The sequence below is a fragment of the Bubalus kerabau genome, chromosome 18 (genome assembly GCF_029407905.1).
Source record: "Bubalus kerabau isolate K-KA32 ecotype Philippines breed swamp buffalo chromosome 18, PCC_UOA_SB_1v2, whole genome shotgun sequence".
NCBI lineage: Eukaryota > Metazoa > Chordata > Mammalia > Artiodactyla > Bovidae > Bubalus > Bubalus kerabau.
In genome coordinates, this window is record NC_073641.1 from 6,633,522 (window position 1) to 6,650,593 (window position 17,072).

The window sequence follows — 17,072 nt, forward strand, 5'->3', positions numbered from 1 at the left end:
CTACCTTTGTAATGCCCCTCCCCTCTGCCCTCTTCCCACTGGTAACCACTGTTTTGTTCTCTGTATCTGTGAGTCTGTTTCTGTTTTATATTCACTAGTTTGTTTTATTTTTTAAATTCCACTTGTAAGTGATGCACAGTATTTGTCTTTCCCTGTCAAGGTAGCTGTATCTTACAGCACCATCTAATCATGGTGGTGGTTCTCCCGTTATATCCGCCACCCCGTTTATACAGGTGTATATGCAAGCGGATGGGAATTTGGGGGCACCGTCTTAGACTTCTACCTCCTGCAGACTGGGTGGGGGTGGGAGAGGAGGTGGAGATGAACATGACTCAGTGCTGCCTGAGAAACTCCTCAGTAGAGTAAAATAGGTTGTATTTCATTCTGTGGCTTGAATACAGTTTTAGCTGTCTCGCAGAGAAAGAGAAGAAATGACTAGTATTTATTGAACATCTATTTGTCAGCTACTACAAGAGCACTTTCGTTTATTATTCCTTTGGTTCTTAACATCTTAGGGCAGGGATTATTATCTTCGTTTTACACAGAGGAAAACTGAGGCTCGGGGTTGTAAGCTCAGGTGCCTAGAGTCACTCCACTTATTTTTATTAATATTTATTTATTTGGCCACACCAGGTCTTAGTTGCAACATACAGGATCTTTATTTGTGGCCCGCGAACTCTTAGTTGCGGGCATGTGGCATCTAGTTCCCTGACCATCCACTAATTTTTGATGTAGTTAAAATTGAATCTAACCCTATCTAATAGTGAATTCCATGCTTTCTAATAGTGTCTAATAACATCACTGCCCTTGAAAGAATTTGCGTCACTGGACTGGAATGAGGGTGTTCGACAGAAGTCATCTCAGTAGAGACAGGGCAAGTCACGTCTCTGCTGCCTCTCAAGGGGCCCTTGCTGCAGGGACCGCGGAAGGGAAGCCCTAGCCCGGCTCCCCTTTTCCCACAGGGAAGCTGAGCCGCTGTCTGCTTTACCTGAGCGTCACTGGGAAATAGCCATGCCTCTGTTCCCTGTTCTCTTATCTGAATGTGGAACAGAAGAACAAAGCAGGATTTTGAGCGAGCTCGGTGCTTTTCTGTGGGGAGGAGGTATTTTGTGCTTGAAGAATTCTAATGACCAAGAGCTGAGCTCATGATCAGTGGCCAGGAGTGTTTGTAGATGAATACCCTATTCCTCTTTCTCCCAAAGCAGGCTCCCACCACTCTTGGTTTGTCTCTCGTAAGTTCCTGAACCCGGGGGTGGAGGCGGAGGCGGGGGTGGGGGCGGGGGCGGGGCCTCTCGACCGAGATTCCTTTTGGCACCCTTCGGGCCGACATTGGAGCGTGGCATTGATAAAGAATTGTGGAATAAAAGAGGAACTCTAAGCTGCCTGATGTGTTTCATCCGTAATGCCCCATGGAAGCAGCCCAGTATCATGGGACTCAGAAGTCCTGGGTTCCCTTTCCAGCTCTTTCCCTGTTCGCCGCGGGAGTATTAAGCTCCCTAGGACATAGTTTCTTCATTGTTAAAATGAGGGAGGTGAACTTGACCTCTGGTCCATTCCAGCGCCACTGTTCTCTGAAAGATGTTACTGCTGTCGCTTCCTCGGTAGTTTGAATCAGCTCAGAAGGTTAGTTACTAGGCTGGACTTCAGGTTGTGGAGACATGTGGTACAGTTTGGGCAAATATGAAGAGTACATTTAGTTCTCTTTTCTTGGACACATGAAGTAATAGATTCATTGGAATATGAGCTCTTTCTCCACCCACTTCCATCAATTCAGAGTGGTTTTTTTTTTTTTTTTTAATCCTTCGAGTTCTCCACTGTGTTTATCAGCTTGAAAGAAAAATCTGAAGTCAGGCAGTAACCAGAAGGGCAGGCACAGAACTCAGCTGGTTACAAGGGAGAAAAATTCCACCACAAAATTTCAAATGAACTGACCTGGGCTGTTTCCCAAGGAATTTTCTTGAACTTTGGTTTGTTGTGGTGGTGATTGTTTTAAGTAAGCTGTTTTGCTTGATTTGAAACATTAAAAATAGTCTGTAAAATTAAATTCAAAAAAGCTTCTGAATACTGATCTGAGCAAGCAGAGGGGACTTCATTCTTGCTTCTGGATATTTCTTTTTTACCTCAGGTACCAAAGGCTCAGTGGTGGACCTCACCAATAGATAGCAGATGGATTCTTTGGTTTTTTTTTTTTTTATTTTTTTTTTTATTTTTTAAATTTTACAGTATTGTATTAGTTTTGCCAAATATCGAAATGAATCCACCACAGGTATATCTGTGTTCCCCATCCTGAACCCTCCTTCCTCCTCCCTCCCCATGGATTCTTTGTTTCCTTAACTCCCAGACAGTTTAGATTTAGCTAAACCGATGCCTTCTGAACTGCTGTCAGGTAAAGTGTTTCAGAAGGTAACTTTTGTAGTAGGAACATTCATCCTGACCTGATGATGAGTTCAGGAGCTGCTGCCGCTTAATTAGTATCAACCACAGGCGAATCGTCTCATCTCTCTCTTCTGTTTCCTTAACCATGTTGTGGGAAAATTAAAGGTCATTTGTGAAGTAGAACATGATTTTTTTCTTTAAAGTTCTCTGGCTGTTTATAGCATTCAGTCAGAATCAAGAGGCATTGCTATCCTTCATCGTACAAAGTGCTGGGAGATGGTTGTTTTTTTAAGTATTATACATTTTTGGTAAAGAGAAGAGACAGAGGCGAGGCTCTAACATGTTTTTATTTAGCATTTCTAAGCACTGGCCGTATTTCAGTCTGTCTGAGAGGACGGACACTGTTTGTACTGTCTGCTTCCATTGCCTGCTGGGATCGGGAAAGCCCTGGGTCTGTGTGGAATTTTCCATGACTGTCAGCTCTGCGCTGTTCGTGCTCGCTGTAGCCACAGCTCTCTAGCGTGTCTGCCTGTGTGCCCTCCTCTCTCTTTTTCTCAGAGAGATGGTAAACCTCAGCTACAAGCCCACATGTTTTGTTTGTGTCAAATACTGGAGTTCTAGGGACAGATGAGAGAATCTCCTCTGAATTAACTTTTTGTTTATAAAGTGAGTCAGCTTGAGGTAGCTCTCTTGGCCCAGTGTCCTCAGGTGTCACATTTCCTGTCTCAGAACCGCTTTCTGTTGGGGTGGGGAGGGGAGGGCTGGTCCCTTCTTTCTTTCTGTAGGTAAAGCTGCTAGAGCTGGTGTGTGTAGACTCTTCAGCAGTCTGATGGTCAGGGATCAGCATCAGCTTATTGATCCTTTGATTGGGGGAGTTCTAAAAATTACAGCAAATGGAAGAAAAGAGATCTAACCAGACTGTGGCCTGGTTGCGTTTGGCTACTTCCTCTCTTCTAGGGGAATTTAAAGTCCTAAAATAGCAGATGGAGACTACTGTAGCAGGTTATCTACTTTCTTAGAAAGCAATTCCTAGGATCCCATGCAGACAGGACAGTGATGTCAGATTAGGATGCTGAAATCCATCCTCTAGGATCTGTAGCAGATAGAGTCTGGGCTTGGGTACCAGACGCCCTCCCCGTAAATGAGAGCAATGTATTTCTAATTTAAATAAAAACTCACGTATTTTGAATAGGAATTAAAGGCACTGTGTGTTCTGCTTCATTCTGGGCTCCCCTGTAGCAGTACCTTCCTGGAAAGGCCTTCCTGCGCACTCCATCACAGGAGTACTGCTTCCATCATTCTCTACTTCTTTGCCTCACCGTATTTCCTTCCTGATGCTGTATTCTGTAAGCTTTGCGAGGGCGGTGCCATTTCATTTTCTTCTTGTGTGTGCTGAGGCCACCTTAAATATTTGTTTAATGAAGTAAACCATGGAATGGTTTGAATGGCCAGACGTTAGCCTGCTCTCTTTCTGTTGAGTCGTATGAGTTCTTTATATATTTTTGATATTAGCCCCTTATCAGATGTATGATTTACTCTTTCTTTTTGTTCTTTGCTTTGGTCTGAGTTCAGTGATTTTCACATTTCACTGGGTAGGTGGGTTCCTGTATCAGATAGAAGACCACTTATTCAGAACTTTGTGAATGGTAGAAGAAAAGTTTAAAGTCGGTTTGGGGCTATGTGCTGTTTTCCACTTCTAACCCTGAAGTAAGGACGTAACACCATCATACGTCCTCTGTAATCGAGTCTGATACAGAGGAATACCTTATTACTTCAGATCTGAAGTAAGCAAGGGCAGTTAGAAGCCCATTTGGTTCAGCTCCACTGGGGCCCCACAGATACGTAACACATTTTAGTGGTGATGGTAATGAGAAAAGGCGTGCTCAAGTGGCACATTCGAATTGGGAGATGGTGGGCTGAGATTTAACCCTGGCTGTACCAGTAAAAATGGGTGTGTTGGACTTCCCTGATAGTCCAGTGGTTAAGAATCGCCTGCCAATGCAGGGGACACAGGTTCAATCCCTGGTTTGGGCAGATCCCACATGCCACGGGGCAGTAAGCCCGTGAGCTGCAACCACTGAAGCCCTTGTGCCTGCGAGCACAAGTCGAGAAGCCACTGCGCTGAGAGGCCTGTGCGCCACAACTGGAGAGCAGCCCCCACTCACAGCAGCGGAGATCCAGGGCAGTCAGTAAATAAATAAATAGATAAAAGATTTTTACAATATGGGTGTGTCATATTGGTTGTGGGTCTTAGCATTTGGAGAATGGATAAAGTAAACTGATTTTTCCTGAACCCAGAAGTTGTGATTTTGACAAACTGAGATGAGGCAAAAACACTCTTGAATGACAGTGTCATATGAATTCAGGAGATCTTGAATACTTGGAAAGGGAATTAACAATATGAGCGAAAAGATCAGAGGCATGCTATGATGAAGCTTCATTGGTGTGTCAATGGTGTATCAAAATGAAGACAGAATTTGGTCTGTGAAGCCTTTTTTTTTTCCAATAAGATATTCTCCCATTAAACATGATGTGTTTTATGAACTTTAAATGTATTGAAAATATGGTCTGAACAGAATAGATTTAAATTCTACCAAAGCAGTCTCCTCGTCCTAACTTATAATGGTCCTTTTCCAGCATGACTTCACCACTTTTTGTTGTGCTTCCTTCCCCATTATTTTTTAGTTGGCTGATTGCAATTCTGGCCCAACTCAACCCTCTCTTTGGACCACAGTTGAAAAATGAAACCATCTGGTACCTCAAGTATCATTGGCCTTGAGGAAGAAGACCTGCTCACTGGTACTCAGTCATTGAGGTGACTATGCCCTTGACCTTTTCCCATCAGTGTTGTCAGTCGGTCGGCTAGAGTCTGCCTGGACTTTTCCTTCTTTTAACGCTTGGCAAGGGCAGGCTGCTCGGAAAGCAAACACAACTGAATAGCAGAAATATAACTTAGGCCATTCACTCTACCAAAGGATTTATCCACAAGATTTTTAAAAATTGTATTCTTACCCAGAATATTTTTGAATTACTTTTGCATGTGGTCTTTCGGGCACAGATCAAGAACATGACTATTTATACTTGGTATTTCGAGATTCAGCAACTTGAAGTGGCAGACAGATTTTAGATGAAGGGTGTCTCTGAATGCTTTGGCAGAGAGAGACAGATGCGTTTTGAAAATTGGTCTTAAAATTGCAGGTTTCCTGAGCATCAGAGAAGTGAGGAGTGGTGTAGTGGAAAGATTTATTCACTGGCCAAGAGTCAGAAAACTTCTCATGTCATTTGTGCCTCTATCTCCATTTTGTTAAATGGAGGTTAGTGCTAAATGCTTCCCTATATTCAGGTTCAGCTTTTTTGGCAAGCATACTTAAATGGTTCTGTGAACTTCATATTGCCTTATATCAGGAGACACTCAGTGCTTGGCTCTCTGGTCTTTGCCAAGGTGCTGGATTCTGATCCCTCCAGGTGAAGAGGTCTCTGTCAACCTTTATCCAGTGATTTTTACCCATTGATGATCTTAGCCTGCACTGCAGTAGAAATTGCAAAATGGAAATTTTTTACTTCTTTTATTACTCACATATTTGATTAGGTGAAAGATGTCTGTGAAAACAAACTTTTCTTCATCGACTAGGGTTATTTAGTAACCTTGACATATAGATCAGATAAGAAAAGCAGGATATATATTTAATTTTTTCTTTTAATTTTCAGAGTAAGATATTGGTGCCCAAGTTACTTCCAGGGAGTCCAGTGGGGTTTTCTGTTCTTTCCTTTTCAGCTTTCATCAGTTACACACCCATCACCCTCTCAGGCTCAGCTCTGTCCTGGCCCTAAGGGCGCCTGTCTGGGGCTTCTGTGTCCTTGCGCTGCCGGTCTTCGGTAGTTCTATTTCTGGCAACATCAAGGTGTCCCAGACCTCTCTTCTGTTTCTTCACCTGGAATCAGCTTTCCCTCCAGTTGCTTTCTAAATTTCTGACTGAAAGGATCCCTGGTTCATGAGTCAGTCCTCAAGCTTAGTTGACCCTTTTTTCCCCCTAGTGGAAGTAGTATTTTAAAACCATCTGATTGCTGGGTGCATTCATTTCTGGTAGGGTGGGTTGTTACTTCTAAGTCTTTACCATGGACAAAGCCAGAAAGTACACATTTTTATTAAAAAAAAAAAAAAAATCACAAGTTTATGTCAGTATTTCTAATTCACGTGTAACATTACAGGGTTTTTATTTGACTTCTTTGGTTTTATACTTGAATATCATTCACATATGCTGAAAATCTTGGTTCCTGAAGACTAGCTTACTGACTTTGATTATCCAGATGTTATAGGATATATAGGATTTCCTGTGTTTTATAGGACGTATTAAACTATATATTATAGGGTAATCAAAGTGGTAATTAAATAATATAAAGTATTTTTAAAATAACACCAATATATCTACTAACTATAAGGTTATCGAAAGCAGTGTAGAATTTCTTTGCTGCTTTGTTTAAAAAACAAAATGCTATTTTCTGAGGTTACTTGAAATAATTAGTTCATCTGGTGGTTATCATTTCGATATACAATTAGATTTAAATGATTTATTTTGTGTTCGGTTTATAGTAATTTTTTCTTTTTTATTTGCTGCTACTTTGGGAATATGTAGAACATTTCCAGAGTCAAAATTATAAATAAGATAGATTCATAGAAGTCTCTATCCTTGCAGTGTTTCATTGTGCAGAGATAGCACATACATATGTATATGTAGGCATGCATGTCCATCCTCCCTTGACATACACAGGTGTTACAGGGGAGACGTCTTATTACACGTGCTATTCTGTACCTTGCTGTTTTCACTGAAAAATATATCCCAGAGATTGCTCCTCCTATCCATGTATAGAGATCTTCCTCCATTCTTTGTATAGCCATTAATATCCCTTTGGATTATTTCCAGTCTTTTGTTATTATTGATGATAAAGCCACAGTGCCATCCTGCATGTATTTTGTATTTTTGTGTTTTTACCAGTAATCTTTGGATTAGAGTCCTTGAAAATAGAATCTTTGAGTTAAAGGTATGAATTCTACCTCTAAATCTTACTATATTCCCTTCTGTTGGGACTGTACTATTTTTACATTCCCACCAACAGTGTGTGAGAGTGCCCATTTCCTCATAGCTTGAATTTTTGCCATGCTGATAGGTAGGCAGCTTTTTTTTTCTTAGAGTTTTGTCTGCCCAAAGGGGTTTTAATTCCCTTTTAATTAGATTTTCTTTTAATCTGATTCGTATGTGAGAGTCTGTGTGTGTGTAACCTGCCTTTTTTGTTTTTTCCATCAAGTTGTATTTTCTGTCCTTCCTCTTAGCTATACTGACTATGAGGATATTGATTGGGTTTAAAGCTGAGAACCTCAGGCCTCAGAGTGGGATCTAGTTCTAGTGGAGACAGTCACTTAGCTTCCTTTGAGCCTCATTTCCACCTCTTACCATAAGTAAATCGGGCCCTTCTACCCTGAATCACACTGTGTGTGGGGATCTGTTTCATTTGCCCGTTCTTTTCAGTTTCACATGTTTGTAACCCGGTGGATGAATTCCTAACACTTATACTCTGGTTCACAGCACAGACTAACACCGCTTGAAACCCTTAGGTTACAGTTTGTTCCTTTGAAAGCAGAATGCCAGGAAACAGAGCTCGCCAGGCAGCCGTGGCCATGAGCGTCAGGTTGTGCCGATCCCACGTCTAAGGGAGTGATCGTGACAGCACCACAGCTCTAGGCATTTGGAATTATCACATCAGGATCTGATCTCTGCCTAACATTGGAGCAAACAAAACCCTTAAGATAGAACCTCACTTTTCTCTGGTAAAATTCAAAGAATGAGCTAAATAAAACCCTTTTAGAACTTTGAACACATCTGGGATGATAAAGGAGTGCAGAAACCAGATTTAGACTTGTCCTCACCTGGTAAGGAAAAAGTATTCAGTTCTGTACGTGACTCTTTAAGAGGCCAGATTTGGACAGTAGGTGTAAGCCAGGCATGGTATTCAGCGAGAAAAATGAGGAACAGTCATGGAAGCTATCGAATACTTTTATACAGATGAAATTGTGTTGATCTCAGACAGGACACTTACAGACAGCTAGCCAGTCCTTTGTTACTTTAAACACTTTAATTACCATAGTTTGCTTTGATATGTTGATAGACTGAGTTATACCACATTATGTTTATTGGCTGGAAATTTTACTCAGTACTTCAAAGAACAATCCTCAGTCCATCTCTGCCCCCTGCCAATCAAGGCTCTGCCTCTAGAGCCTTGATCCATGAGATACTTATTGGAACTGTCATATCAAGTTTGCTATTTTTCCAATGTCCTATTTTCCTACAAAATTGTGGTGTTGGAGAAGACGTTTGAGAGTCCCTTGGACAGCAAGGAGATCAAACCAGTCCACCCTAAAGGAAATCAACCCTGAATACTCACTGGAAGAACTGATGCTGAAGCTGAAGCTCCAATGCTTTGGCCACCTGATGCAAAAAGCCGACTCGACTCACTGGAAAAGATCCTGATGCTGAGAAAGACTAAAGGCAGGAGGTGAAGGGGGCAACAGAGGATGAGATGGTTGGATGGCATCACCAACTCAATGGACATAAGTTTGAGCAAGCTCTGGGAGATGGTGAGGGACAGGGAAGCCTGACGTGTCCATGGGGTCACAGAGTCAGGCATGACTTATGACTGAAGAGCATTTTCCTGCAGCTTTGGGGATGTGATACTTGTGTAGAGTCTATTCAGAGTGGCTTCAGACCACTGTTCTATAAGCTAGTTAGTTAACTACATCATGGTAATATATTTAGATAAGTCTATATAGTTTACCGCAGTCCTAAAAGGGCAGGCATTCTATTTTATTACAAAGTCTGGACCAGAGAGGAACAGAGTGTTGGTTATTGGGCCTCTGCCCTGAGGGAGCTGCTTTCTTATACATTCCAAAAATATTTGAGTGTCACGAGGTGGATAGCACCGTGATCCACCATGAGTGGGGATTTCAGAAGAATCTGTGGGCTCTAAAGGGGTTCGCAATCTATTGAGAGGTTGGAATTAAGCCATACTTGTGAGAAGTTTAAATAGTTCAAGGTGCTTTATGGTTAAGCCTGTCATAGTCTTCCCTGTCACTTAGGGTCAGAACCCATTTGATTGCTTCTTTCTCTTTTCTCTCCCTTGAATCCAGTTGAGCCTGTTTTACCACTTGTCTGCCTGTCTATTCATGGTTTCTCTTTCTGGGACCCTAATTTCTGAACTGATCCCTGCAACTCTGAATTACTGCAGTGGATGCCTCTGTACTCGAGGTATCTACAAACCACTACCTTGTTTATCTTCCTGATACAGCACTTCCTGGAACACATCACTGCTTGCCCCAGAAACTCAGTAGTTCTATATGAGCAACCGTAGGGCTTTTTTGTAAATCATGAGGTCTCTGATTCTAATGGGTACATGCTGTTTGGAATGCTGTATGTTACGTGTTGTAAGCACAGCTTCAGGGTCACGAAGGTCCCATGCACCACAGAAGATAAGAATGACTGATTTGCAGATTCTGTCTCATTTTCTCACTCAGCGGTTGAGGCCTGCCACATTTGCCCTCAAACCACCTTCGCAGCCTCTCTCTTCACAACTTTCCTCAGTGACCTGCTGGTTCTAGCCACACTATTTTCGTGTTCTCAAGCTAATTAGCCTTCCTTAGCTTTTCCTGCCTCTTACTATGCCCTTCACTAATTCAGAAGGCAAGTTAGTAAACACACGATTCGGTGAGCGTTGTCCTGGTGTCTGGCCCCCACTTGCCCGCTCTCTTCGTTCTTTCTGGTGTTTTCTCTGAATGTCCAGCTTGCAGATCCTTGCGCTGTGTTTCCTGGCCACAGGGCTTCATGGTGATCTCTTCTGTCCTAAGTGTATTTGGCTCTGGAGGTTTTGCCATCCATTCAGTGCATTGCCTTGAATTGTGAAGCACTCATGCCTTTAGTTTGATTAAATACCTCTTGTAGTCAATCTCCTACAATAAAGATATACATTACACATTATAGTAAAGAAGGAATTATTTTGTGAATTTATCTGAAATGAAAAATTAAGGATAAAAATGATATCTATTCTTTGTTTAAAAAAATATATTCACTCATTCTTCTCTGAGCAAATTTCTTGGTTCTAGCCTTAATATTTTTCTGTTGTCTTCATTTTCAATCTTAGCTGAAAGTAGCCTTGTGATTCCTTTATTTTACAAAATGAGAACATAGACCCTTTGGTCGAGTTCCCCAAGATGGCTATTTCATATCAGAGAGACGATTAGAATATATGCTTCTTTAATTCACTCCAAAATCAGACCACAAGTCTGTGCCACTGGACATAATGCTCACTCACATTGATCTTAAACTGGTATCGCTGAGCTTGAGGGAAAATCATCCCCTCTCTCTATGTGGTTTTTCAGAAGTGAAGACTTGTTTTCCTCTTTGTGGTTGTTCATTTGCCCAGAAGGGTCTAAACAATGAGGAAGTTTCACAGTATGCTCTTCATAGAAATTAACACACATGCACAATCTGATTTCACTACTTCAAATATTCTCAAGAAAAATTAATAATCTGCCTGAAACTCAGATCTATGAAGAGGGCTATTCCGCTGGCTTAAGTAGGAGAAGAGAAAAATGATACCAGTTTAGAGGAGAGTTTTTCTGAAGGGCTTCCCTCATGACTCATTGGTAAATCCACCTGCCCAGTGCAGGAGATGTCGGTTCGATCCCTGGATCAGCAAGATCCCCTGGAGGAGGAAATGGCAACCCACTCCAGTATTCTTGTCTGGGAAGTCACATGGACAAAGGAGCCTGGCTGGCTACAGTTCATGGGTTTGCAGAGTCGGACGCTACTGGGTGGCCGAGCACGCACCCAAGGTTTTATGAAGCCGAGGAAGAATCTGGTAGCTCTGGCCATTACCCCTACCTGGCCTGCTCTGGTTGTTTTCCTTAATACATGGTAAAAAAAAAAAGCCCTCTAATGACATCTTTAGTTAACTGTTTCCAGTGTGCTGCCCTAGCGGGTCCCCCAGCACTCTGGTGCTTCCCACCATCCAGCACAACTGGCCTACCCAGTTTGCTCCAGGAGGACTTAGCAGCAGTCTCGTGTCTGCTTCCAGGCACCTTGGCCCCGGGGCTTTGGGAAACCTATTGTTTAATCACCCCGCACTGTGGATTCTCCTGGATGTGCCCACTGGTTTGGAAAATCTCAAGGGTCCATCTGGTCTACCTATGGGTTTTTCAGCCTTCAATCTTTGTCAGATTTGCCTGCCACAACCACACCTCATCTGAATTTTAACTAGCCCTTCACTCCACCTGCACCTAAATCAACCTCTTGTTTTAGGTTTATCTAAATAAACAGCTTGTTTTCCCACTAACTCAGTGCTTGTGTGGAAATTACCTCTTAAAGACACTATTTGTATAATTTTCTTTTCCTTTTTTTAATTTCAAAAGTAAGCATATGTGACTTTATAAAACATCAAATCAGCTTTACGTGAAGGAGTTCATGAGACCACTGTGTGAAGATACCTATTTTAAATGCTTGCTAGCTCTGCAAAGGTGGTGTTGCAGCTTTAAACTTCTAGAAAAATTCTCCTTTGTCACCTACACTTGGGGTGGCAAGAATGGTGAGCCATCTCGAGTACTAAGCAGCCTGCTGTTGAGGAGTTTGACATAGGGAAAGCCTGTCCGCCTGTGGGAGCCTGGCTTCCTTGTTGTTGGAGGAGAAGTGCATATACAGGTTCTTGAAGGCCAAGTGAACTTGTCAGACCCCAGTGCGATTGGTTTCAGTCACCTCCACTCTTCCTGCTTTCCAGAACACTGTCAACCAGGACTTGGGCTCCTCGGTTTAGCGTTGTCCTTGGTAACTGGACTTCTTGTCACAGCCTTGCCGGAACCTTGCGTTTTAACTAAGCCCACTTTCATGCAGACATTTATGGAGCACCTGTATATAGGGTTGGCCAAAAAGTTTGTTTGGATTTTTCCACACTATCTTACAGAAAAACACGAACAGACCTTTTGGCCAACACAATATTTGAAATGAGAGCCTGGTTGACTTTCTCGGTGTTACCCTTTTGCTCTCCTGAGGATGGTGGAAAGGCCCAGTTACTGGAACGGTTTTGTTTTGCAGGTCACGGAGAGAACTCCTCTAGATGTAAAATCACCTCAGTACCCAGACCACCTCCTTGACGTGCCCACTGTGGCCACCAGCTGCCTTAAACGTTCACCCACATTTGAGTGCCTTTTTCTACAATGCTGTGTTTTTTTCCTGTCACCTTTTTTACACTTTGAATGATGTGCCTCTTTAAGCTAAACTGTGCTGCCTCTGTAAAATCTTAATGTACTCTTCCGAGATGGAAAGTGCTGGTCTTCTGAGAAATACTGTTACTCTCTCCTTGGAACCGATGGATTGGAAGATGGCTCCTGCCTGCTCACAACATGAGAATCAGCGGAGTGTTTAAAAAACTGTTACATGACAATAAGTCTCCAGGGGGGCAGTCAGTAGGAGAACACATTTTCCAGGCAAAGTCTAACCCACAGAATTATACCAAAGTATTTTCGGGTTGAATTTCTTATTTCTGCCATCTGTTGGAATAAATTATTTTTCTGCTTTCTGTGGAAACCTGGTTTTTGTGTTTGTTAAATAAGCTCATTTCTATCTCTAGATAAGGCCTTTCTGAAAAGTGATTTTGTACTTCCAAATTTAGCTTGGATGGATCAACCTGGTTGTGTAGTTTGAGATGACTGAGGAATCTGGTAAGTACACTTCTAACCATCCAATAAGCATCTCAGTGCTTGCTGTAGCCACTGGAGGAGTCAAAGAAGTGGATATTGGGTCCCTGCAAATTCAAGAGCTGGAAGGCTACTGGGAGGTAAGGTTGGTCTACATAGAACTAGAGATCAAGGCCGCGTTTCACCACTGTCCATAAACACGTAGTCGAGATGCTGAGCAGGTAGAGGGGCAGTACCAGCCACAGGGACAAACCAGAACCAGCAGCTCCTTGTACCATTCTCTGTCGGAAATGGGACGGAACAGTCACGTGGTTAAGGAGCCTGGGATAGGGGCAGCGTTGTGTGTTTTAGCAGTGGGCATCTCAATACTTCAGTAACTTGGGGACTATATTAGATTTAAGAAATTAAAAATGAAAATGGATCTAAATTTTCACCGACTCATGGCTCTTTGACAGCCAGCCAAGAATGGATTTCCTGTTTTGCAGTTTGTACTTTTCTTTTCCTCCTAAACTATCTGAACTCATTGCTTTGCTATTCTTATGACCAAAGAGCGTTTCAAGTTGATGTGACCCTCCTGCTTTCATTTCTTTCTTTTCCTTCTTTTCTTTCATTTTGAACAGTTTTCCCTAAGAGGCAACTCCATCCTTTACATTTGCAGCAAACAGGCTCCTTTAGGTAATTTCATGGCATCCAGAAAACACTGAAGATTTGATGTCGAAGGACCATAGTAATACCTGCTACCCCGTCATTTTATTATAAATAAGGAATCTCAGCCCAGACAAGGAGGGTTGCCTGCCCGGTTTAAGGGAGCCGGTCAGCGGCAGACAAAGGAGGAGATGCATGTTTTCTCATTTCCACTCTAGAGCACTGTTTCCTTGCTCCCGGCCTCTCAGTGCTCCACTGGCCAGGAGCCTACTCTGGGGCTTGGGTGGGAGGGAAGAATTCTGCCTTTGTGGATGACCAAGCTGTCTCCCATCAGAGCAACTTATTTGACCCTTCATTGTTATTTGTCATCTAAGAAAGCAATGCTGGTGGTCACTGTGGGCACATAAAAGGATGCCACAGTCTTGGAGCCCTGATCATGGTTGGGGGCGTGCGACCTGCGAGCAGCTGTATAACCATTCTTTGAGTCAGGCCCTACTGCCCAGTGTTACTGGTGGTCAGTCTGAAACCTTTCGAGCTCCCACCCCGGCCTGCTTCCCAGCAGACCACCATGAGTTTGAAGCTGAGCCTCCCGTTGTCCCTGGCGTGATGCTTTCGTTGAGTGGTGCCTTTGCTGTCCTGACTTGAGCACGGCGTGAGCTGTAGGAGCCTCCATGGGTCCAGCACAGCTGGGCTGTAGCGTCCGTGCAGCTCTTGGGAGGGGGGGTCTTCTCATTCACGATCATGGTTGGACGCATTTCCAATTTAATGGCATAGTTGAAGGCGGAGGTCATGACCCTGGCTGATCAAGGTCCCTGAGTTCTGCCTTGTTCTGTCACTTTGTATAAATCCATTTTTGTACTTCTGGAGGTTAGACATTAATGGGGCAAGCTGGATTACATTGCTCTTTGCGTTCGGGCTTGCTTGCCATTTGGTGTGATTCAGTTCCTACAGAGAGAGGTAAGGAGGATTCGTGTGTCGCTTGCACTCACAGCAGGGATGTGAGCACTGAAGGGACTGCAGTGTGCCAGGGAGGTTTGGAAAATCCTGCTCAGAAAGCTCTCAGGGAAGGTAAAGGCCCTAATAAGGCAGCAGCTCAGGCCTGAACCTAGAGGACTTTCTCCAAACCAAAGCCCTACTGAAGCCTCAGCATAGAGCCTATGATGAAGAAAGGAACTCGCTTCCTAGCCAGATTGGGGATCAGAGACACCTCCTTCCCACACCCTACCCCATCTCAAATCTACCCTCACCTCTCACTGAAAGACAGATTTTAAGCCCTTAACAACCAGGTTCTGTGACTCTGTCACCACCCAGATGTATTACTGTCATTGAAATGAAGGAGTGATGAGACCCACTCGGATTTCATGGGCAAAATTCAGTAGGTTGCCTTGGTCCAACTAGTCACTTAACCTTTGAGTCTATTTTGTCATGTATGAAATTCTCAAGAATATTAAATGCAGTTAATGTGTAAACTCAGATACATGTTTTCTCTTCACCTCCTCCCTAATAATTGAACCATTTTGTTACAGCAACTCAGGCAGAATCTGAGATGAACACCTGCGAACACTTTTTCCCTTGAGAGTGCCCTTGTTCCAGTGCCTGCCAGGGCCCAGGTTGGAAGGAGCACCATCCAGCCCTTTGAGAGGATACTGAAGTGTTTCTTTCCTCCAAAGTCTGGCCCGGTGAACATGGTGTGGCCTGGGATGATCATTAGACTAGGAGAGGGCCTAGCTTTGCAATTACTCCATCGCTTTCTAGTAATGTGGCTTTGGGAAAATCATTTAATATCCGAGCCTCAGTTTTTTTAATCTATAAAATGGTGATAATACCTACCCTTTTCTGCTATATGAGGTTGTTACCATATGAGGTATTGGTGGTACAGATCATTTGTAAATTATGATAATACACAAAGGATATTTTTTGAAGAAATGATGAAATCCCTAGGACCCACTGATTATATTTTTCTATGAAGATAGGCCCCAGTGGGGCAGCTGACTTTTTTTTTTTAACATATGGTTTCCCTTTTGTTTGGGCTTCCCTTGTGGCTCAGCTGGTAAAGAGTCTGCCTGCAATGTAGGAGACCTGGGTTCGATCCCTGGGTTGGGAAGATCCCCTGGAGAAGGGAAAGGCTACCCACTCCAGGATTCTGGCCTGGAGAATTCCATGGACTATACAGTCTATGGGGTCACAAAGAGTTGGACACGACCGAGTGACTTTCGCTTTCCCTTTTGTTTAGTCATTTGTACTTGGGTTACATAAAAATAAAAGGCACACACCAGGCTCCAAGCCTGATCTCTGAGCAGGGTGATGGATTTCTTCGAAATAATCATAGCGTAAGTGTCTAGACCACATCCTTCCTGCCTTTCCAGGCCCTACCAGGTCCTATACCAGAACGGGAGAATTTCTGGCATGCTTATGTAGATGTCATCTGAGGGTCCTTGGTTTCTTTTAACACTGTTTTTGTTGTCCTTAAACATGTAATGATGTCTATACCCTTATCACTGACCCAACAATTTTTTATTATATATTCCTTGGGTATTGCTTCAGAAGTAGCACCTGGTTGTTTATTTCTTCTGGCCAGTTTTTTTGTTTTGTTTTGTTTTTCTGTTGTTTTTTGTTTGGGTTTTCTTTTTCGTTTTAAGAGTGGTAGATATTCTGACATGTGGATGCAAAATTATTTTAAGCTGTTGCTCAGACTCAGAAGATTTGGCCCTGGATTTTGTCTTTCAAAAATTTGAAATCAACTGCAGAGAGGGCAATGGCACCCCTCTGCAGTACTCTTGCCTGGAAAATCCCATGGATGGAGGAGCCTGGAAGGCTGCAGTCCATGGGGTCGCTAAGAGTCGGACATGACTGAGCAACTTCACTTTCACTTTTCACTTTCCTGCATTGGAGAAGGAAATGGCAACCCACTCCAGTGTTCTTGCCTGGAGAATCCCAGGGATGGGGGAGCCTGGTGGGCTGCCGTCTCTGGGGTCACACAGAGTCAGACACGACTGAAGTGACTCAGCAGCAGCAGCAGCAGCTCCTTTTAAAATTATATTTAAATTATATTTTAAAATATATGTCTGGCATTTTAGAATAGTTTTGTCCCCATTCCTCTATGTAAGAGTTCTCTTCTGTTTGAAGAACAGATGTATTTAAAATGGCGATGGACTCTTAAGCAAAAATTATGTATTGCTTTTCCCCCTGTTCCTTCATTTCAGTTTTCTCTCTTAATTGAATGTATGAAATTAATTGTAGAAATAATTTTTCTAAGGAAAAAAAACAATGTAAAGTGTTATTGTGAAGAACACTTATCATACCAGAATTGATCAAA

The 17,072-nt window shown here is 42.9% G+C and overlaps 1 protein-coding gene across 1 annotated transcript in view; it reads left to right on the top strand.

Moving 5' to 3' along the window:
• Positions 1 to 13,001, top strand: part of ATP6V0E1 (ATPase H+ transporting V0 subunit e1) — a 31,438-nt gene extending 18,437 nt beyond the window's left edge. The window contains exons 3-4 of the mRNA XM_055554715.1: positions 5,062 to 5,191; positions 12,510 to 13,001. Of these exons, the coding sequence (XP_055410690.1) occupies positions 5,062 to 5,155 (94 nt within the window). The 3' untranslated portion in view covers positions 5,156 to 5,191; positions 12,510 to 13,001. The remainder of the gene's footprint in view (positions 1 to 5,061; positions 5,192 to 12,509) is intronic.
• The last annotated feature ends 4,071 nt before the right edge of the window (positions 13,002 to 17,072 follow it).